The 23709-nt window shown below is 39.3% G+C and overlaps 1 protein-coding gene across 1 annotated transcript in view; it reads left to right on the top strand.

Annotated features, from left to right (window-relative positions):
- The window catches only part of CDH11 (cadherin 11), a 142147-nt gene extending 119015 nt beyond the window's left edge, over positions 1-23132 (top strand). Inside the window, exons 9-13 of the mRNA XM_022555917.2 lie at positions 2978-3114; positions 3957-4090; positions 4319-4436; positions 18976-19227; positions 21583-23132. Coding sequence (XP_022411625.1) covers positions 2978-3114; positions 3957-4090; positions 4319-4436; positions 18976-19227; positions 21583-22079 — 1138 coding nt within the window. The 3' untranslated portion in view covers positions 22080-23132. The remainder of the gene's footprint in view (positions 1-2977; positions 3115-3956; positions 4091-4318; positions 4437-18975; positions 19228-21582) is intronic.
- Positions 23133-23709: the final 577 nt, after the last annotated feature.

Genomic DNA, 23709 nt, shown 5'->3' with positions numbered 1-23709 from the left:
CTGGTGTCTTCAGTAGTCTGAGATCCCAGTCCAGGCACTGGGGGCTCCCTGACACTCAGCCTTTCACTTCAGACTTTCTCTCTCTGTGTCCACTTATCTATAGAGTTTCCGTCCATGCTACTAATTGAATTGAGTTAATGCTCTAAATTTTCTGCCTCTAGGCTGATCTTTCTCCCTGATTCTAATTCTGTACTTGTTCTGCTATCTGCTCTGCATTTTTACCCACTTCCTTTTTCCTTCACTGGCTCATTCATTAAAAACATATTTTTGAGCCTATACTTCTTGTGACATACTTTAAAAAATGAAGACTGACTATACCCCTGACTCTGTGAAGCCTCTGATAAAGTTGAATCTTGCTCTCCTGGTGTGGCAGCATAGCCCTAGTGGAAATTCAACCTCTTCTTCCTGGTAAGTTGACTTTGTATTTCCCAACGTCTCCCTCTCTGCGACACTCAGGCTAGAAACTCTCAAGGACTCTCCCAGCCTCCCACAGATCTCCAAATATCAGCTGAGTCCTACTGGTTCTGTCTTTATCACATAGTCTTCCATTCCTTCTGTTGCTTCTATACCTCACTCTCTCGTCACCTCACTCCTTAAAAACTATCAATACATCACCTCCTTAAGTTTCCTCTGTTCCTTCCTCCACTCTCACTAGCTCAGACCACCTTGCCCACCCTATCTTATTCATCACCCTGATAGTCTGAATTTGTTTATTTGTTCCTCTGATCAAATGCCTTTCATGATTTTTCACTGGCTATAGTATGAAAGTCATACTCTGTAGACTGACATTTGATCTATCCACAGTGTGTAATAGCAGCGACAACAACAAAAATCACAGCAGCTCTATTTGTTGTTCTGTTTACTATGTGTGAGGCACTAGGTTATGCATCTTCAACATCTATCATTTTATGTAATTCTCACAGATAACCTAAAAGTTAGGTTACTATTAATATTCTACTTTAAGTGATAAGTAAGCTGAAATTCAAAGAACTTAAGTGGCTTTTCCAGTATCACTCAGCATATATGTAGCCAAGTATGAACTTGTACCTAGGACTTTACAAAACTAAAATCCATGCGCTTCGCTTCTATAGAATAATACTTGTTAATTATCTTTCTTCCTGTGAGCCCGTCTTGTCATTTCAACTAGATAGGAAACTCCCTAGTGGCAGGGAAAAAATATTCTATTATTTTCTCTTTATTTTCACATAGAGCTCTGCTGAGCGTTTAGTCACTGAGCCTCTACTGACATTTATGAGGTGTGTGATAGTTTATCTTCTCTTTCCTCACTGGGGAAGGGGACTCATCATTCCATTCTCATAGGGAGCTGTGAAGGCATCGATATCATGGATGAGCTCATGTTTTCTATATTGCGAAGTGCTGCTCTGCACTAAATTCCTCTCCCTTGGAAAGAACATGATCTAGAACTGGAAGATCCATGTTCTAATACTGGCTCCCCCAGAAGCGAGATAATAGACCATTTGCAAATCCCACCATTTGTAAATTGAAGAGATTAAACTCTGTGACATCCATGGTCTTTGCTAATATTCTCTAATATTCTTTGGTTTTATGGCCCTCAATGAATGCCTTCAGACATATGTACAGTTGGCCTTCTGTATCCATGCATTCTGCATTGATGGGTTCCATGTCAATGGATTCAACCAACCACATGTCCAAAATATTTGGGGAAAAAAAGTCCAGAAAGTTCCAAAAAGCAAAACTTGAATTTGTGGCACACCAGCAACTATTTACATGGCATTTACATTGCATTAGGTATTTTAGTAATCTTTAGATGATTTAAAGTGTACAGGAGGGGGCTTCCCTGGTGGCGCAGTGGTTGAGAGTCCGCCTGCCGATGCAGGGGACACGGGTTCGTGCCCCGGTCCGGGAGGATCCCACATGCCGCAGAGCGGCTAGGCCCGTGAGCCATGGCCGCTGAGCCTGTGCATCCGGAGCCTGTGCTCCGCAACAGGAGAGGCTACAACAGTGAGAAGCCCGTGTACCGCAAAAAAAAAGAGATAAAAATAAAGTGTACAGGAGGATATGTGTAGGTTATATGCAAATATTACACCATTTTATATGAGACTTGAGTATCCATGGGTTTTGGTATCCTCAGGTGTCCTGGATCCAATCCCCAATGGATGCCATGGGACAACTGTCAACACTTATTAAAGCCAGGTCTCCAGAACTTTATCCTGGGCAAGTTATTTTACCTTACTACACCACTCCTCTTGACCCATCTTCTACCTCACCTTGCCCCATAATATTCTGGAAATTATTTTGTCTTTTGTTAGAAAAAAGCAAATTTTCTAGTGGACAGGAGTAGCTGAAACCTTCCAACTATGCTGTTAGGCTCAGCCTGGGGTCATTAAAGTGTGGGGAGAATGCTCTACAAATGAATGGCCAAGCCCTCTTTGCATATTTCACAATGGAATTCAGAACCAAGCTACCCGAGAACCCCTAAAACCAAATAAATTGAATAAATTTACTCAAAATATAGTTACCATTTTCCCTTAAGTAAGGAGAAAACTGATTTTTCAGTACCGTAAATGATCTTTGATGATTACTTAAGACTATTTAATATTTCATATGCAGAAATCTGGCAAATGTTCCATACGCTTGTGACTTTCTGAGTAGTTTGGAAGCAAGGCAGACCCACTTCCCAAATGCAGGTTCATAAATTCAGATGGTGGGTGATTGTAGTAAATATGAAGAAATATGCAGCATGTTATTCCATTTCTCAATCAAATATGCTAAACAGCTCTTTCATTCATTGTCCTGAATAAAGAATTCCAATGTTGCAAAGTGATTTCTATAAAAGATTCATGTAAGAAGTTTGAAAAGTAAATTTGATTAAAAAGAAAACCTAGCTCAAGCAATTCATTGAAAAAGTTGCTTTAAATATAGCATGGAGAAAATATTCAAATATTAAGCTGCTTGGAATGTCTTGGTCTAATTGCCTCATTTGCATTCTGCTTAGGTATTCAATCGATCGTCACACTGACCTGGACAGGTTTTTCACTATTAATCCAGAGGATGGTTTTATTAAAACTACAAAACCTTTGGATAGAGAAGAAACTGCCTGGCTCAACATATCAGTTTTTGCAGCAGAAATCCGTAAGTATTATCCTAAGGGTTTTGATTCTACTTTACCAAATATTATTCCTTGAGACTTTCTATATATTCTGGAAAATAACACACAGCTGAGATAGAACAATTTTTTTTTTTAGTCTTAAACATATTTTTCAATCTTTAAAATTTATTTTTGGTTGCCTATCTAGGGAGACATATAAGCAAATAGAGATGTTTTCATTTTCTTTGGCAGAACTGGGTACATACTTGGCACATGAGCTGACAGTCTGTAGCAGCTTGAAACTCTTAACCACCACTGAAAGATTCCCCACTTTATCCTCAGTTTTGTTTAAACCCAGAGCAGCAGAATCCTTAGAGCCAAGATCTGTGGGTTCTTTTTTACCTATAGACCGGTGGTTTGCAAACTTGATCATGCAATGGATTATCATGAAAGGCTTGTTGTAACAAAGATTTCTGGATCCCACTCTCAGAGCCTCTAACTCAGGTCTTGGGTTGGGTTTGAGAATTTTCACTTCCAACAAATTCCCAAATTGTTTGATGTTCCTCTGGGGATCCCACTTTGAGAACTACTGTTGTGGACTACACTCTGAGGGGGACAGTCTCCATTATAAGCATTTAGAATTAAACCTCAACAGAAAGGGAAAAGTGGTTTATTTCTTACTGGTCTAATGTTGACCTTTATTCTAGGACATCCCCCTCACATTGGATTTGGCATACTTTGGATTTTAGGTGATTTTTGTGCCAACAGTGCCTTTCCCTGCAGGGCCTGAATGAGTGGCTGGAGCTCACTTTTTTCCAAGAGTAACCTTGGACCAACATGGATTCCTCCCTTGCACATGTTTACTGTCTCAATTCTATCCTTTCAGACAACCGGCATCAGGAAGCCAAAGTCCCTGTGGCCATTAGGGTCCTTGACGTCAACGACAATGCTCCCAAGTTTGCTGCCCCTTATGAAGGCTTCATCTGTGAGAGTGACCAGACCAAGCCACTGTCTAACCAGGTAACGCTGCTCTGCCTTGGCTATGAATAAGCATTTAGAAACAGAGTTTGGCTTTGAGAGCATCACCTGGAGATACTTCCCACTGCCCAAGAAGGCTTCAGAGCCCTGGTTTAGCTCTGGAGCTATGTTCTCTAATTAAAATCAGGCTTCTCAGCCAGCCAGGAATTTTTGAATGAATGATGTGCCAATGTCAGCATGATTTATTTATGGGCCACCTTTCTCTTTCAGCCAATTGTTACAATTAGTGCAGATGACAAGGATGACACAGCCAATGGACCAAGATTTATCTTCAGTCTACCCCCTGAAATCATTCACAATCCAAATTTCACAGTCAGAGACAACAGAGGTTCGTACCAAGGTTCCTGTGCATTCAGAGAAGTAGAAATGGAAAATAAATGGCTTTTTATATTGCAGAGCACAAGTATTTCCCCTAACCTTAATAATGCCTTTCTGTTGAAGAACAAACAAAAAATAATAATGCCACCTTTACTTTGAGATATGGGCTCTCTTGGTGCATAGGAATAAGTGAGTCTAATTTTATTTTACCTTTTTTGTTGTTGTTGGCTTTGATATTCACGAAGCAGTGCGAAAACCAAGTGGGGAGGCTTACAGGGCCAATACCAAACAACTTCATTTATCTTTTTTTAAGAGGTTGATACATCCTTAGGGGGAAGCATGGCTTTATGAATATTGATATTAAGTAAAGCATTAAAAGAGATTAGTTCAACCTTGTAAGGTAATGTAATCTTTCAGCTGTCCTTCCCTTCCCAGCATAGTTTTAATGCAATGTGGTTGGGTACAGAGCTTGATACCTAAAGGTAGTTATGGAATTACTGCCTGAAGGGCATGAATAAAGCATTGTTCTCCACTGTAAACATGCAAAATTTGATGCAATTTCTACTTCTCATTTCATTAGTCAAGGGGGTTCTAGACTTGGAAATTATTCGAAGTAGTTTTTTGTTGTAGTATAGGCCCAAACTGATGCAGTCCCTTGACAAAGTGTATAGCAGAGCCAAGATCAAAAAGTAAATTTCTTGACTCCTGGCAAGGCTATTTTGGCCTGCACCTGTTCCTATAAGCCTGTGACAATGCAGGTCTATAAAAACAGGAAGACAAATGCCATGACTTGACATAGGAATAAAATGTGGTCCTTCTGAACACATGTTTTCATTAGACACATGCTAGCTATGTACGAGGTTATAGATATATTGCTTTCTTGATGACTGAGATCAGGTTTATAGGATCTTAAATTAATCTAATAAGTAATGTTACTTTCCCCATCACCATTATCAGTGTTATCTATATTTCACATACCAGTAACTATGTTCTAAACACCGTGCCAAGATCCTTCCCATACTTTAATTTTCTCAACAGCATCATAGGTGAGGATTATCATTCCCATTTTGAAGATGAGGAAAATGAGGGACAGGCCATTAAGTAAATCAGGCATGTGAGAGCGAGACCTAGATTTTAAACCTGGACATTCAGAGCCTAGAGGTTGCAGCCTAAACCACTGTGCCCCATGCTCCTTGGATTTGGGGGGATATGACCTGGCATACTTTATTATTATTTCTTGGACTGATTTGAGCTTTTCATTATGATCCTTATATCTATGTGTTCATATAATCCCCAATTTACATTTGAGGTCTAATTGCTGGATGTATTCCTGGCAATAACCCTGTTTATCGCTGGACACCTCCTAAAACAGCTGGTGTTTCTAGGCTTTTCTTTGCCAACTTTGCCTCCATCACCTGCCTTGTCTTCTTTTTATGTGTGCAATAATATTTAGTTGCTGTTTACCCTCTGAAAATATTATACTAAGACCTATTGTTCTCTAGGGACTTATAAATATTTCACTTTGTCACAGTACTTCCGAATGCCATCTATATTTTCAAGGAGATTATATTACCATGGAGAAGCCAACCTACTGCACAATTTGTTTCCCCTGCCCTTTCCTATAAGAAACTAATCCTTTGTGGAGCTACCACTTTTGCAGGGAATTGCTACTTTTTAAGAAAAATGACTTTATTAGCTATGGCAAACAGTTAATGAAAACTCCCATGTTTAGAGCTATTATAGAACGTTAAAGCAAATACAGTCCTATAATTATCATTTAATAGAGTTTCTTTCTACCACATCCTAAAAGTAATTACATATTGAAGTGATCCAAAAAGAGTAATCACATTCTACATCCTATTAATAGCCTACTGAGTTACCAAATTTCCCAGCTGAGACTGTTTTCCATAGAAAACATGAGATAATGGTTTACAGCATGCTGAGTAAAAGCATCAGATTTCTCTCTCCTTGAGTGCTTGCTTCCATTATGCCATGTAAATAATCAGGATTGTGTTTGCCTAAACTCGGCATAAGCGTTTGGCCTCTTTAAAAATATAAGAGGGAAAGCCATCTTAATACACACAAGCCTTTTATTTCATTTTTATCTTACTCCATTCTACAGCCCGAGCTTCAAAGACAACTCAGCAGGCAGCAGGAAAGTAGAACACTGGATAACTCTTCAACATTTGAGTCCATCTGGGGCTAATAATATCAAGAGTGGTGCTGTTTGGGGAAATGAAGAGCTGATCCACCCAGGCTTTGAGATGCATTTACTTTGAAAATATTAGACTTATGGCATCTTTAAAAAAAATAACGAACATGTAATGAATAAGAAAAGTGCAAAGAAAAAAATACTGAGAAGAGCCCATCTCATTTATGTAGTTCTTCATTGGATTATAAAACCTGCTAATGGCCATTGTTCCACTTAGTTCCTAAACAGCCCTAGGGGTAAACAGCCCTAGGGGGTAGGCGTGTTGGATATTTTTATCCCCATTTCGTAGATGAGGAAAGAATATGAAACATCAGAAGATTCAGAGACTTGCCCAAGGTCACTCTAGCAATAAGTGAATTGAACTAAAATGTTTGAGTGTTTAAAGGGTTCTGTCTCATGTAGTAACACTTTATATATTATGAATATAGAGCTTGTGTCTTTTCTAATTAATTATTTTCTTTAAAAATCTTTGTTTACCCCATAATCAAATAACAACAATCTTCAGAAGAGAAAAAATCTAAAATAAATTCATCAATCTAGTATTCCAGGGAAAGTGTGAATAGAAAAGGACAAACTGTACTTCAAGTTTAATTTTAATCACAGCCATAGTAATTGTAAAATATATTTGCAAATAATTTTATAAGTTTCTTCTACTGCATAATTAATACATATTCCTTGTAGGAAAATTATAAAATACAAACAAGCAGAAATAAAATTAGAAATAATAAAATAACTTAATATACTATCCAGAAATAATCACTGCTAATTTTTATAGCCTTCCAGACTTTTTCTTGGCATATATATATATATATATATATATATATTTTTTTTTTTTTTTTTTTGCGGTACGCGGGCCTCTCACTGTTGTGGCCTCTCCCGTTGCGGAGCACAGGCTCCGGACGCGCAGGCTCAGCGGCCATGGCTCATGGGCCCAGCCGCTCCGCGGCATGTGGGATCTTCCCGGACCAGGGCATGAACCCGCGTCCCCTGCATCGGCAGGTGGACTCTCAACCACTGCGCCACCAGGGAAGACCGGCACATATTTTGATCTTTAAAAAAGGCAACCATAAAATAATGTCCGCTTTTTTCCCTGCATAATAATACATGATATGCATTTTTCAGCATCAGTATACTTACGTCAACACTTTTTTTCCCTAAATATCCTCCTAACTTCATTACAAGGGTATATGATATCAGTTGACTATTGTTGTGTAAGTACGTTGTTTTCACACACCTTTGCCAAATATCAAATTATTCTTTTAGGATAGATTCCTAGAGTGGAATTACTGTATCAGAAGCTTTTGATACTTAATTGACAAATTGCCTATCAGAAATATTATACCAATTTATAATTGCATCAGTAAAATAGGTAAGCTCCCATTTCCTCACATTCAAGCCAACTCTAGATACTATTATTCTTTTTAAATGATTCACAAATTGATAAGTGAATTATAATCACATATCACATTTAAAATTTTCAATTCCTTTCATTACTAGTAAAGTTAGGATTTTTAAAATAAGTATTGATTATTTTAATTGAAGCTCTTTTTATTTTTTGCTTTTATTTATTTATTTATTTATTTATTTGGCTGCGTTGGGTCTTCGTTGCTGTGCGCGGGCTTTCTCTAGTTGCGGCGAGCAGGGGCCACTCTTCATTGGAGCACGTGGGCTTCTCACCGCGGTGGCCTCTCTTGTTGCAGAACATGGGCTCTAGGCCACAGGCTTCAGTAGTTGCAGCACACGGGCTCAGTAGTTGTGGCTCGAGGGCTCTGGAGCACAGGCTCAGGAGCTGTGGCACATGGGCTTAGTTGCTCCGTGGCATGTGGGATCTTCCGGGACCAAGGATTGAACCCATGTCCCCCACATTTGCAGGCAGATTCTTAACCACTGCGCCATCAGGGAAGTACAAAATTTTTTTTTTCTTTTTTTCGGCCACGTGGCATGTGGGATTTTAGTTCCCTGACCAGGGATTGAACCCGTGCCCCTTGCAGTCAAAGCCCAGAGCCCTAACCACTGGACCACCAGGGAATTCCCTGATTCTTTTTTTTGCTTTATAAATTGGCTACTCATGTCCTTTACCCAGTTTTTGAATTGTATATTCATCAATTTGCAATTGATTTATAAAGTCTCTTCATCTTTTAATGCTGTTAACTTGTGACCTATCATACCTATTGCATAGATTTCTCCAATGTTTCAATGTCCTTTCAATCCTGATTATGCTATGTTCTAAAGTATAGATGTTGTACTTTTTGTATCAGTTTTTCTGCTTAAAATTATTCTTAGCAAGACTTTCCTCATGGAAAAGTGATATCAATATTCACCTAGCTTATCTTCTTATATATCATGTTTCCCATTTCAATCATTTATCCATGTGAAATAAATACACAGGCTCCCTTTGTTGGCCATTTCCTAAATATCATTTAAGAAATGGTCATTTCCAATTGCTTTGCAACGCCATCCTTATTTTCACCTACATTACATACTATTAGATTTTATTTTTTTGGACTATCAACTCTCCCTATTCTATTTATTCTCATGATAGTATCATATTTTTCTTTAACGGTTGCACACGTATAATATGTGTGTTAAAATCTGACAAGGGTTTTGTCTACATTATTTTCATTTTATTACCCTTTCTTGGCTTTTGGTTTCTTTGCTCCTCCAGGTATAATTTAGAATTATTTTTCAGGTGCCTGATAAGTATCTTCATGAATTTTATTGAGTTTACCTTAAATTTATGGATTAATTTAACAACTAAGAATTTTAAAATATTCTTGCTATCTAGAAGCATGATCTGACTTTCCACTGATTCAGTTCTCTTTTTATTACCATCAGGAATGTTTTATAGTTTTCTTCATTTTTGTTCTATGCATTTCTTACTAAGTTTATGGCTAGCTACTTTATATTTTAGATACTATTATGAGGTAGATTTTTAAATTATGTATATTTTCTAAGTGACAATTTTTAGTATAAACTATAGCTCTTTTAGTTAGTTCATTTATTATTGGACATTGTTCTAAAGTGATATAACTTCTAAGCTTATTTTCTTAGGTTTTCTAGGGAGACAGCTACATAAAAATTAAATAATAATAATTTGCTTCATTCTTTTTTTAATATTTGGGTTTTTTTACAAATTGCATAGATTTGCATTTTATATGTTAAATAATAGCAATAATAATGGCTTTACTTGTTACTTTAATGGGGATATTACTTCTAGAGTTTCATCATTAAGCATAATATTGGTTGTTAGATTAAAATTAAGAAGATTAAAATTAAGATTTGTGTTAGGGTGTGTGTGTATTTTAGGAAGTTTCCTTTCCATTAGCATTTTATTTTTAAAAATGGATGTTCAATTTTTAATCACGATTTTTGGATTCTAACAAAGAGATGGTATGATTTTGACCCTTGACCTAATGACTCAATAAATTAAATTGACATATCCTGATACTGAACCTCATATTTTAAAGTTCCAAACCTCTTATTCTAAACAATGATAAAATATAGAGAAAAGAGCAAGAGCTAAAGATTAAATATTGGCTTTAGCAGATAGTCCCAGATGTCAGGAAATTCCCAAAAGCACATGCAGCAAAGTTAGTTATATTGTGAAAGCACAGCTAATTTTGATAGTGACTATTTCATGACGTACCTGCAGAGGAGCTGTAGCTATCATGATGGCCTCCAAACAGGCTGTCTGACTCTAGTCTTGCCCCCCATTAACTCAGCCCTTACTGATAATGTCTTTCTTCTTAAAATTATTCTATGGGTCTCCATTTCTGGTGGATTTAACTGAAACTTTATAGCCTAGTGAGCAAGAAATGATATGATCTACCTCCCATAAACGTTGCATCTATTATCTCCTTTCTCTTGCTACCTTAAAACGTAGGCTCCAGAAACTTCAAACCACCTTTAGTTTCCCAAATATGCCATGCTCTCACATGTCCATGCTTTTGTTCTGTGGAAAATGTACCCCCACTGCCTATTATACCACCTCTTTCAAGTCTCACCATAGATGAAGTCTCTTAGGGGAAGCTTTGCTGGACATCCCCAGCCCATTTGGATGCTACGTCCTCACTGCACTAACCTCTAGTATTTTTCTTATCACTCTGCGTTCTAAGCATACATTTCCCTGTCTGTCTTCCATTAGAATATGAGCTCTGTGGGGGCAGTACCCCAAAACTTAAGAAAAATGGGTTAACTGAATGCAGGAATTAAAGTGAAAGAGTAGATGGAAAGACATGTAATGTGCTTCAGACATTTCAGGGATTAGTTATTACTGTGGAAAAATGATTATGTTATGAGATAAGCTTCAGGCTGAAAAAGACAACCCATCTTTTGGTGTTGGAATGTTCTGTAGGAGCCAATACCACATCATCCATCCATCCATCCTTTCATTATTTATTATTCCACAAAGTTATATTGGACATCTAAGGTTTGGATCCAGGAAGAGGTGACTTTCAAATGTATTTATTTTGTAAGTGTATTATCTAATATGGGCCAAGTTATAGATCAAATGAGCTCTGATACCTGATACATTCAGAGTTAAGTTTGAACTGCTAAAAAATAAAAAAAAACAAAAAACAAAGAGAACAAAAAAGAGTTTGTATGGAAAGCAGGCTTGGCTGTGTAAGGAAAGATAGCCAAGACAGATTGACCCTGATTAGACCAATTGGCAAACATCTTTCCTTCTTTCCTCTTCCCCCTCCCCCACAACCCCCACTTTTTGGTCTAAACTAAGGACAGTTCTTTTTTTGATGAGCAGCACCAAAAATCATCTAAATATGCTTCTGGTTTTTCACTTTTATAATTCAAAGATAGCCAAACAGATTTCTGTGGAACTTTTTCCCCCCTTAATTGCTTCAATATGGAAGATGCTCTGTTGGCAGATCAAAATGGCAGATGGCTTTTAATGCCCTGCCATTTTCACTGTATAAATAATTATGTTCTCTTTTCTGCCTGAAATTCATGCTGCAGCTTGTCCAACGCAGAATACAATTTATCTGGAAACCCACCCCCTCCTCAATTCAAGAGAAAGAGAAATAGGTCTTCTTGGTGGATCAGACAGATTCTTCTTTCAAGGTTCCCTCTGGTCACTGACTTAACTACTCTTGGGATTTCTCAACTCACTAAAAGACCCTAAATGTTTATATCCCGCTGAATTCCTTGGTAGTTTTCCTTGTCTTAAACCAAGAAATATATTCCTTTCTCCCTCCCTATCACCAAGGAGAAAATTGTCCTCTAACAAAAGTGGAGGGAGAGTTGATTCTAAGGGATGTGATAATTTATAACAATGAAAAGTCTATTGATACCACGAACAGGGCACACTTAGATGCCTCATACACACATGCACATAGGCAATTATTCCACAGTGTTATTTGTTGCATTTTGTATTTTGCCGATCCCTCAGTGTCAAAGGTGTTAAGTAAAAGATCATGATCCTCCCCCTTCCCCTGCAGTATGTAGCTCCTTGATTTAGGGGGGAAACATTACAGTCATCAGAGTCTTGGATCAAATAGTTTTCTGCACTAAGATTTTAAGGCTAGTCTCATAGAATTTACCTCATTGTAGCATTTCCTTTATTCCAAAATATTGAGAAAATAATAGATTTCTTTTTGTCCCTTCCATGTTGGTTTGTTTCTGAAGGTGTGTGTGTGTTTCTGGAAGTGCTATGGGAAGAGAGGTGTTGAATGAGTGCCCTTAATTCTTTGTAGGTCTCTCTGACATAAACATCTTAGGTTTCTAAGAGCAGCTCTTTTATCTGGGACCTGAGTCTATCTGGATTTAGCTATAGGCTGTGATGGGGTCCATCTAATTAACTAACCATGTTGGGGAAATTTGGTTAAAAAAAAAAAAAGAACCAATGTAATTGGCATGCAATAATATCAGGATTCTAGGGTTTGCTGTGCACTGGGAAAAATACAGTGAAACCTAGAGGAGTTTGAATCCTAGTTTCGTTTGTATTTTCCATGTTATTGTGATCAATTGCTTCCTCCACTTCTTTTCATATAAAATAAAGGTAATTATACTTTCTGCACATAATTTAAAAATTCTTTGGGATAAGGTAGGCGGAAGTAACAAGGAATAAGGTTTGCACATATTAGCAGCTCGATAAATGTTACTTAGTTGGATATGACTCACCCTAAATAATGAGAAAAGAATAATGAGACAAAGAGATGATATTTACTGGGAACAAGATCCATAATATTGATACAGGCAGCGCTGATGGAGTTGGGTTCAAACGTACAAAGTGGGAGAAGATGGAGTCTGGAAATTGATGGCAAGCTAATCGGTAAAATCTGACTGTGTGGGAAAGCCAGATGGATGCTGAGATATAGTGAAAGAAACATCCTTCAACTGTTTATTCCTCTAACACACAAAATACTGCTAACCAGTGATGAGTGAGCAAGGTTCCTGCCTTCAGGGAGGTTACTGTCTGATGGAGAGGACAGACATTCAAACAGTTACCATAGACTGTGAAATGAAATATGAGCAGTGACTATGGGTAGATAGATGGCTCGTCCGGTGTTCAGAAAGACAAGAAAAGATATATACGCAAGCTATTAAGTTCATCTTTAAGCATTAGTCATATCAGAAAATTAATGCTACAAACTTTAAAAATGTTATTTGAAATTTCTATTATTTCAGTCCCTCCCTCAGATTCAAGGGGGCAAATACTGGCGTCATAAATTGAAATTAATTTTTCAAAAATCACATCTCTAAATGAGTATTAAAAAACCTAAATAATTACACTTTTCAATGATGTCTTTTGTAATTGTATAGCATGTGTACTTCTGAAATTATTAAACTTGAAACTCCACTGAGACTTTTGGGACACACTATATATATATATATATATATGTATATATATATTTTTTTCATTATTCTTATACAGCTATTGCCACATTTCTAAGGAAAGTAGAGAGGACCCAGAAGAAAGTAATCAAATAATGATTATTCTACTAGTGACTGCATAACTGTCTTCAAGTGTGTGGAAGCTTTTAATGTGGTAGATAGATCTACTTTGTCTCTGAGGTTTGAGCGGAAAGGGTAGAGTGGGTAGATTTAGGTCAGAAGTGAATTAAATAAGAGCAAGGCTTAAGGCTTGGCCTAGATTCTCCATTTTTTTTTTTTTCTTTAACAGTCTCAAGAGATGGGCTCCAGTCTGATGCAGACAGCACCTATCTTCACAGGCTGAAGTATCTCTGATCAAGTTGATCAGTGGGGGAATTTTTAGCTTTGGAACAGAGAGGGACAGAGGAAAAGAAGTGGTAAGGAAGAGCATCTTAAGATGCTCTTTAGGAAAGCTACTGGGGCAACATTCTCTCACCTTAGGCCAAGGCTCTCTCCTGACATCATGGTGACAGCAGAAAGTACTAATCCTTTGCTTCAGTGATGCCTCTTTTCAGGTTGTTAATATGCAGGGGCTATGCCCATATACTGCCCATTTTGCCCTGTTCCCATTATTTTTTTACCTAATACAAGGTTGGCACTCTGTGCAGTCTATGTATCAAAGGCTGCTCCCCTATCATAATTTTCCCTTTTAATATCAGTTGTATATATTCCTCCCTTGGGTGACATCATCATCATAGCCCATACATTTGCATCTCTAAACTGGTACCATGGAGACATCATTATCAGGAACTTTTACATTTTGTTAGTGTAATGACAAAGTGTGCAGATAAAAACAGCATACGACTAGGAGTCCAGGTTGTAGCCATAAAAATTTGAAACCTGAATTTATTTTCCATTAATAGAAATACTACAATTTGTACATCACATATACTAGTAATTTATAGCCTCATTTACAAGTTTTTGCCTAAGTAGGGGTAAGAAAAAGGAACTGCTAACTGCTTCCATGTTTGTGGCCAGGGAGGAGAACATTGGGTGTCAGGATGAAACACCGAGGTGCTTGAAAAACATTTTCTTGGGCTTCCCTGGTGGCGCAGTGGTTGAGAGTCCGCCTGCCGATGCAGGGGACACGGGTTCGTGCCCTGGTCCGGGAAGGTCCCACGTGCCGCGGAGCGGCTGGGCCCGTGAGCCATAGCCGCTGAGCCTGCACGTCCGGAGCCTGTGCTCCGCAGCGGGAGAGGCCACAACAGTGAGAGGCCCGTGTACCGCAAAAAAAAAAAAAGAAAAAAAAAAGAAAAACATTTTCTTACCATGGGAAATATATCACCCAGGATTGAAGAGCATGAACTATCTCCTACCTCTGGATGATGAGCCCTTCTATGTAGGCAACTGCATTCAAAACTGCGATGACATTTCCAAGAATTCACTTTCCTCTCTTTGTCAATATGTTTCTCTTCCTCATTAGTCTACTGCACCAAGAGGAGAGCTTCCAGAATAGAATTAATATTTACTGAGCATCTCCAACAGCCTGGCACTATGCTAAGTACCTTTATGAATGGAATCAAATTTAACCCTAAAAATTATTAGCTTTCTGGATGAGAATACAGCAAATCAAGACATTTACCTAACATGTCTAAAAGTCAGGCAATTGATATGTAGAAGAGTCAAGATTCAAACCCAGGTCTGTCTGACCCCAAATACTGAGAGATTTGCTCTTTGGAAGCTTTATAAAGGAGAAGGGTCTGAGAAATCTCTTGATGGAAATTTAAAAATCCATACAACATTTGTCGTTTTCTGCCTCATCTTATTAACCATGGAGCCAATTTGACACTTCCCTGAAAACGTGTCCTCACAGAAGCTTTTATTTTTTTCTTGGGTCACCGATAAACCTCAGAAATGTGTATGTCCAAAGTAAGGGGACCCTCTCAAAGACAGATAGGGAGTAGCTGCCTAATTAAAATAATTTAGATGAGAGAATCTGTAGCGAAACATAAGATGAAAAATTGATTTCCTAGAGGGGTTTTTTATTACTGTGTGTTTCTTTTTCCATTTGTTTTTCTAGAGTTGATTTTCATGGAGTCCCTGCCCATAGTGGCTCTTTTTGTTAGTAAAAGATCAGTGATCAGAGTGGACCACAAGAAAGACTATCAGAGAATATATCACTGTCTCCTCTGATATGGCCCTCCCCCAGAAAAGCTCATCCCTGCATTGGTGCTGGGGCCACTTAGATCTAGAGGGGGGATATTTTTTGCATTCATGCCACAGCAACTACCTACGTACCACAGTAACCACCTAAGTGCCAAACTAGTCTGGTTAGACATGCTTCTTGTCTAACCATATCTACCCTTCACCAGTTCACCATCCCTGGAGGATCTCAATACTGGTGCTAGGTTTTCTGGTAGAATGATTCCTGAGCCCTCTGGAAGCACAGCCCAGAGGACAACCATGGGCTTTTATTATATTATTTGGTTCCAATAGCAACCCCATGAGGCATGCTTGATATCAACCAGCGTCCTCATTTTAAAGATGAATACGTGAGGCTCTGACAGGACAAGTGACTCATTCTAAAGCATGGATTTAGAATATGCCCAGAAAGAGACCTTCACTCCATTTATTTTCCACCTCTCAAACTAATCTTAAAATCCATATGTGAAACATGTTTGACTAGAAGACATTTTTTAAAAGTTCTCGAGATTCTACTGATGAATCACTCAGCGACAGTAAATGGTTCAGTCAGCAGGGTACTTTGATGAGCTTTCATTTCATAGTTACAGTGTGTCTGAGAGGACTCAGCTGTTCAGAATGTGAAACATCTTGAATTCGCAGGCTGGTGTCCTGCTCAGAAACATGTTTTCCATTAGTGTTTGATTTTCAATTACCTTCATGTGTAAGCCAGCCTGCTATGATCCGGAGGTACAGTCTTGCATGGATGGCACATTGAAAAATAGATTTTAAATTATGGCTTCCACGGGTGTAAAAAAATAAAAACACTCAGGTCACATTCCCTCCAAACTACACCATGGGTAACAGGGTGGAACCCAATAGATAAACTAAGTGAATGCCCTCTTGCGGATGTCATTTGTATCAGAGAGGTATATTTGACTGAGCAATTAATTTGCTTTTCTTCATAAATTTTTCATATTCATTTTATTTATGATGGCATTTGTGACATTTCAGAGCATTAAAATGTGGTCGATATTTTAACTTTTTTTTTTTGTTTTTGCGGTACGCAGGCCTCTCACTGTTGTGGCCTCTCCCGCTGCGGAGCACAGGCTCCAGACGCGCAGGCTCAGTGGCCATGGCTCACGGGCCCAGCCGCTCTGCAGCATGTGGGATCTTCCCGGACCGGGGCACGAGCCCGTGTCCCCTGCATTGGCAGGCGGACTCTCAACCACTGCGCCACCAGGGAAGCCCCGATATTTTAACATTTCATTTGTGAAAGTCTTACTTGAATTCAAAAGAAATTTATGAGATGGAAAAAATAACATTTGAATTAATTATGTAGATATGTAAATTTTTTGTATTTGTTAAGCATACAACAATGTTATAGCCTAGAATAGGAAAGAACAGTCAGGAAACTGAATATTAACATTCTATTTGACCAGCTTATTTTTATTTTTTCATGATTTTTCATAGTACATATAATTTTCCTCCAGTGGTAAGAGCAATATACACCAATCACACAAACTTCAGAAAATACAGAAATGAGGGCTAGCTGTTCTACCCTGTTTTTATTGAGAGATTGGCAGCAAAGGGCAGAGGATCCGTCATTAATAAGTCTTGCCAAAAACCAGCAGGTACACACACCTTACCTTCTGCAATACTCAGAATATCTGCTAAATGAGACTGAATCTGCCATTTGTGTGTATTTTTTATCTCACACAGAATATATTACATTTCCTTTAACCTAAAATATATGAATTCAATTTTTAGATTCTAAGATAATTTTTCCTACCACAAGAGCTAATTCATAGTCCTGTCAATCCATTTAAAGCATGCTGGCTATTGGGCCATCATGTTGGTCATAACATTCTTATTGCTATAAATTACTGATTCCTAACTCACACAAAAAAATGTGTGCCATATTGAGGATGTGTGTGTGTGTATGTGTGTGTGTGTATAATTTGATGGAGTATATTCAAAACTTCCACAGTTTTATAATAGCGATGTTTTCCAAACGCAGAGCATATGGCCTAGAAAAATTCTTTTTGGCTGGTAGAGATATGCAGAAAACAGGATGAGGAAGCATTTGGAGGAATAGGTTACAAACAATTGGGAAATACATGAAAACGAACATCTGGAACTTGGGTGAAACTTTTCCCAGAACAAGGTTACGACATTTGTTCAACAAATATTTATTGAATGTCTGCTGTGTGTCCAGCACTGGAGAGACTGAGATGAATCAGATAAAAGCCCCTATTGTCTAGAAGTTCACAGTCTAGGAGAGACCCAAGTAGTTATGCCACCAAATAATGACAGAAGAGTGGGAGGCTGATTTCTGTAGGAACGTACAGTAGGATGGGTCACAAAGGAGAAGAGGGGAGAGGTCTAGAAATGGCTCCCAGAAAGTGGCTTTTGGATTCAGTTTTGAGGCTTGAGAAGTTGACTTGTAATGATCAAAGGAACGGCTTTGGGGGGCATTAAAGCAAAGGGTCAAAGCCAAGGCGTACGAAGAGTGTAGTGTGCTGGGGAACAGACATGAGTTCTGCACAGCAGGCTGAACCGGGGCGTGTGGGAAGGGGCGGGCATGAGCCTAGAAGGCAAGGTAAAATCTAGATCAGGGAACTATCTGGTGATCCACCGTGTAGATGTGGGCTGTGTTGTGTGAGCAGCAGAGAAAACGTCACCTTTTTAAGCAGGAGTGACAGGTTTAACTGGGTGGCTGAATTTCAGAGAAACTGTAAACCTGCTTCTGGGTTTATAAAATATTTCCACTTTAAAGATAATATTTTCCTTTAGGACTTATAAGTGGGTTCATAGTTTGGGCAAGATTTGAGGGTGGATTAGAAATCTCTCAAAAAAGTAACAAAAACTGGCCAAAGGCTTGTCACGAAGTAGGGAAAGTACAAACATGAAAAAGAAGGGTTTTGTGTGTTTTTTCTCACACTCGCCTATATATTTAATCTTATTGTATATTAACATAGAGTGTGGGATTGAAGCCCATACTTCCTTGTATTTGAGGAAAGGGACAACACCCAAACAGAAAATGGTGTGGTTACCCGGCCACTGAAGGCATTCATATCGACGAAATAAAAAAGAGCTGATTTCTGCGTTTCATTTCGAGATGGGACAAAACTCAGGGATCCTTGTCATGCCAAATGACTGTGGCTTCTATAGATGTCTAGATTAAAGAACAAGTGAGGAGGATTCTGGTTGTAGCCTTGGGGTGAGAAGAGCACATTCAGATCAGCCAAGCTGAACGCAAAGATGTGAAGTCTGTGATTCCGTGGTCTTGCTCTGCGAGTACACCTTGTCTCCCCTCTTCCAACAGATAACACCGCAGGGGTGTACGCCCGGCGCGGAGGGTTCAGTCGGCAGAAGCAGGATTTGTACCTCCTGCCCATTGTGATCAGTGATGGTGGAATCCCTCCCATGAGTAGCACCAACACCCTCACCATCAAGGTCTGTGGGTGTGATGTGAACGGGGCACTGCTGTCCTGCAACGCAGAGGCCTACATCCTGAACGCCGGCCTGAGCACTGGGGCGCTGATCGCCATCCTTGCCTGCATCGTCATTCTCCTGGGTAAGGAACCTCCCAGGTTACCTGTAGGAAGGGCCTTTCAACCAGATGCCCATCCTTGAAACACATATATTTCTCAAGTTACCGGGAATTGTGCTATATGCCATGGAGGCAATTTGAGACAAAAAAGAGGTGATGCCTGCCTGCTCATGTATTTTAGGGTATGGTGGGGGAACAGGCAACTTAACAAGCATTATAGCCGAGTTGGAGGTGGTTGTGATGAGCAAATGCCGCGCATCACAGGACTGCGTAACAGAAGACATCTGGGGGCATCAGCAGGGGACGGGGTTTAACATCAGAGATTTTTCAGGAGAGGAATTTAGGCAAAGACCTAGTATATGAACAAGGGTGTGCCTTACAAGAGGAATGAGAAGAGTTAGAGGTAGAAAGAATAATCGTGATGTCAAAGACGGTCTATGAAGGACTCAAGGAACTGGATGAAGACTGGCCTGGCTGAAGCCGATCTGGGCTCCTCCTCTAGATGTCATATGTAATATCTGGGTGCATGCATCAGCTCATGGGGAGCCCAGAGCGGCTTTTCCTGCACTTGCCTGCTGAGTTAGGTGCCCCTCTTCTGCACATGGTCCCATCTGTGGTTTACTCTGTGATAGCAGGAATGTGCTGATGCAGGTAGCATCTACCAGTGCCGGGCCCCAGGAAGGTTAGATCAGTTGTCCCAAAGCCTCAGAACTCGTGTATGACAAAAAAATCAGGATTCAAATCTAAGTATGTCTGACATCAAATTTATACTTGTTCCATGATGGCTAGTTCTTCACTGAATGAATTAATGTGTCCCTGATACACAGGGAAGAGCCAGCAAGTTTAGTTCAACCAATAGTTCATGAGTATTTTCTGGGTACCAGGCCCTGTGTTCAGCCCTGGGGGATAAAGAGAAGAATCATACAAGATCTCAGTGATCAAAAAGTTCATAGTCTATTGAGGAAAATAGGCATGAGCAGATAAATTGCAGAGGCACATGGTGAGCACCATGATAGAGACACGAACCTAAGGCAGTGGGGGCACAAGAGTAGAAAGTACCTGACGTTGACTGGGAAGGTCAGAGACAACTTCCTGGAGGATGTAACATACTTGTCAGATGCTGAAAGAGCTTTCCAGCTGGAGAAAGGGGCTGGGATGGATGGATAGTCCAAGCAGAGGGAGCAGAAAACAGAAAAGCTCTGAGAAGTTCATAATCTAGTGGTGGAGGCAGATGTGCGAACAGTGTGACACGTGTCACAGTGATGGCCAGGTGGGTACATAGAGTGGATACCAATAGCCCTGTCTGGTATCAGAATGGGATATCAGGAAGGATTTTTGTGATGAAAGATAAAGAGTCAGCCAAGCAAAGAAAGTGAAAAAGAATGGTCCTGGTGAGGGTGCTGTTACAGAAGGCACAGGGGAAAGACACTGCCTGCTGAGCACTGGAAGCCGTTCACAGTCTGGTCCAGTGCAGACCCTCATCCCTGCATCTCAGAGTGATGGTGGACCCAGAGGGGCTCTCAAGTCACTTGCCAAATTCAGCCACAAACGCTTTCTTCAATCTTGCTGAGTGTGCGGGCGAGTGTTCCAATGGAACATTGTGGGGAAGTGGGGGGGTTGATAGAGAATGAAACAGTGTCAGAGCTTTCCTTATAAGCAACTCTGCTTATTCATCCTAGATGCCCTGAGTTTAGTGGAATCCCCTCTCCCAGGGAAGAGACAGTTACAGTGGTTTCATCTGGAGTTTCAGCTGACGCTGCTTCCCTGTACTCAGAGAAGATTTGTCATTTGTCTCTTGGGGGTCTTTATAAACTACCCCTCTTCTATACAGTGGTGTGAAGAGAGTCTAGCCACGCTTATGATAAGATTTCTTATAAAGGTAGAGTAAGGTCAATGCTGACCCCACCTCAGAACTCTGGGCAGGGGCTCAGCACCTCCTGTAGAAAGTTAGGACCTCAAGTCTCTGAATGTCCTCATTTGTAAACTTTGGAGAGGCAGCTGTCTTCCTTTGCAAAAAGAAACAGGCATAACCCACTTTTAAGAGGCTGCAGACGGACACATTTAGAACCTTCCTAATTCTTCTGAAGATGACTTCTAAATAGTGTCAGATTCATTTGTAAAAACTCAAAATAGTTCCAACTCGCCAGTTTGTTTGGATATAATATTTTCCTGGAAGAATTTTGCGGATGAAGAGCCAGGTGTAGGGCAACTTTGCACATCTTTGGGGATTCCAGGTAAAGCTCTCATTTTATAGACTGGTCCCAGTTCTGAAGCATGTGTGCATCATGCTTTAAGGTAAGCAGAGTTTCCCTGGGAAAAGAGCCCAGAAGACTGGGCTTAACCTATGCTTCCTTTCTTTTTCTTTTTTTTTCCCTGTAGTCATCGTAGTGTTGTTTGTGACACTGAGAAGGCAAAAGAAAGAACCACTCATTGTCTTCGAGGAAGAAGATGTCCGTGAGAACATCATTACCTATGATGATGAGGGGGGTGGGGAAGAAGACACAGAAGCCTTTGATATTGCCACCCTCCAGAACCCTGATGGTATCAATGGATTTATCCCTCGCAAAGACATAAAACCTGAATATCAGTACATGCCTAGACCTGGGCTCCGGCCAGCACCCAACAGTGTGGATGTGGATGACTTCATCAACACGAGAATACAGGAGGCAGATAATGACCCAACCGCCCCTCCTTATGACTCCATCCAGATCTATGGTTACGAAGGCAGGGGCTCTGTGGCCGGGTCCCTGAGTTCCTTAGAGTCGGCCACCACAGATTCAGACTTGGACTATGACTACCTGCAGAACTGGGGACCTCGATTTAAGAAACTAGCGGACTTGTACGGTTCCAAAGACACTTTTGATGACGACTCTTAACAAAAACGATACAAATTTGGCCTTAAGAACTGTGTCTGGTGTTCTGAAGAATCTAGAAGATATGTAAACAGGTATTTTTTTAAAACAAGGAAAGGCTCATTTAAAACAAGCAAAGTTTTACAGAGAGGATACATTTAATAAAACTGCAAGGACATCAAAGTGGTAAATACTGTGAAGTACCTTTTCTCACAAAAAGGCAAATATTGAAGTTTATCAACTTGGCTAGAGGAAAACCACTTGGCATACAAAATATTTAAGAGAAGGGGAAGTCTAACGGTGAACTCACAATGAAGGGAAATTGTTTATGTGTTATGAACATCTAAGTCTTTTTCTCTTCTTTTTTTTTTAAAATTTGTCAAAGAAGCTTCCACAAAATTAGAAAGGACAACAGTTCTGAGCTGTAATTTCGCCTTAAACTATGGACACTCTATATGTAGTGCATTTTTAAACTTGAAATATATAATATTCAGCCAGCTTAAACCCATACAATGTATGTACAATACAATGTACAATTATGTCTCTTGAGTATCAATCTTGTTACTGCTGATTCTTGTAAATCTTTTTGCTTCTACTTTCATCTTAAACTAATACGTGCCAGATATAACTGTCTTGTTTCAGTGAGAGGCGCCCTATTTCTATGTCATTTTTAATGTATCTATTTGTACAATTTAAAGTTCTTATTTTAGTATACATACAAATATCAGTATTCTGACATGTAAGAAATGTTACGGCATCACACTTATATTTTATGAACATTGTACTGTTGCTTTAATATGAGCTTCAATATAAGAAGCAATCTTTGAAATAAAAAAAAGATTCTTTTTTAATTCTGGGTTTGATTCTTAACATTAAAAAAAATTATTTCTAATGACCCATTTATAATTCTAATTTAAGATATTTGTGATCTTTTAATAACTCTATTTATGATCTGTTGTAGTCTGCTGCTTTTATTGTTTATTTAAAATCAAATATGTTTTACATATGTTTTTTCAGACAAGATTCTGTAGCATTGTTTAAAGCTCTTTTGTACATTCTCGGTGTTAGCTTCCTGACTTCTCTTCACACGCATCTTCTATAAAAGAAGGATGCTAAAGATCTAGGTCAGTCTATGATTTTGCAATACTTGTTATATAATATGTGTTTATCTTGTGTATCAGTAATTTGATGGTTATGAGAAACGAGTCCATGAAGGAATGAAACGATCAGAATTCTGAAGTTCAAGATGGAGATTTTATGCCCCATACTGAGCATTTGAGGGTTGGCGGGGTGAAGAGTCAAAAATATACATTTGCCACGTGTAGTTATCAGATCAGACCTCCAATGTTATTCTATTCTTCCTTACTTTGATCTTGCCAGGCTATCATAATGCCCCTGGCCGTTGAAACTGCTTATTTTTCCTTTTATAATTTTAACTCCTCTTAAAACAATGTGGCATTCTAAAGTTTGATCAAAGAAAGAGCAATTCATTTCCAAACCTTGTTTTAAAATATGCTTTGGGCCATAAGCTCAGAATGAGGACAGGGACCATGGTGGCTTCTGAGGGTCAATGCCATTTGATCTGTGAGTATGCCTGCAGTCTCCTGCAGTCCCATCTTGCTGCCTGGGGGTTGGGACTTCTGTGAAGGACACT

Source organism: Delphinapterus leucas, chromosome 20 (assembly GCF_059928025.1).
Source record: "Delphinapterus leucas isolate spDelLeu-1000000601 "Yukka" chromosome 20, BTC_Dleu_Yukka2, whole genome shotgun sequence".
NCBI classification, from domain to species: Eukaryota; Metazoa; Chordata; class Mammalia; order Artiodactyla; family Monodontidae; genus Delphinapterus; species Delphinapterus leucas.
Note: the sequence above shows the minus strand (reverse complement) of the source record. Positions and strands in the feature narration are given on the sequence as shown.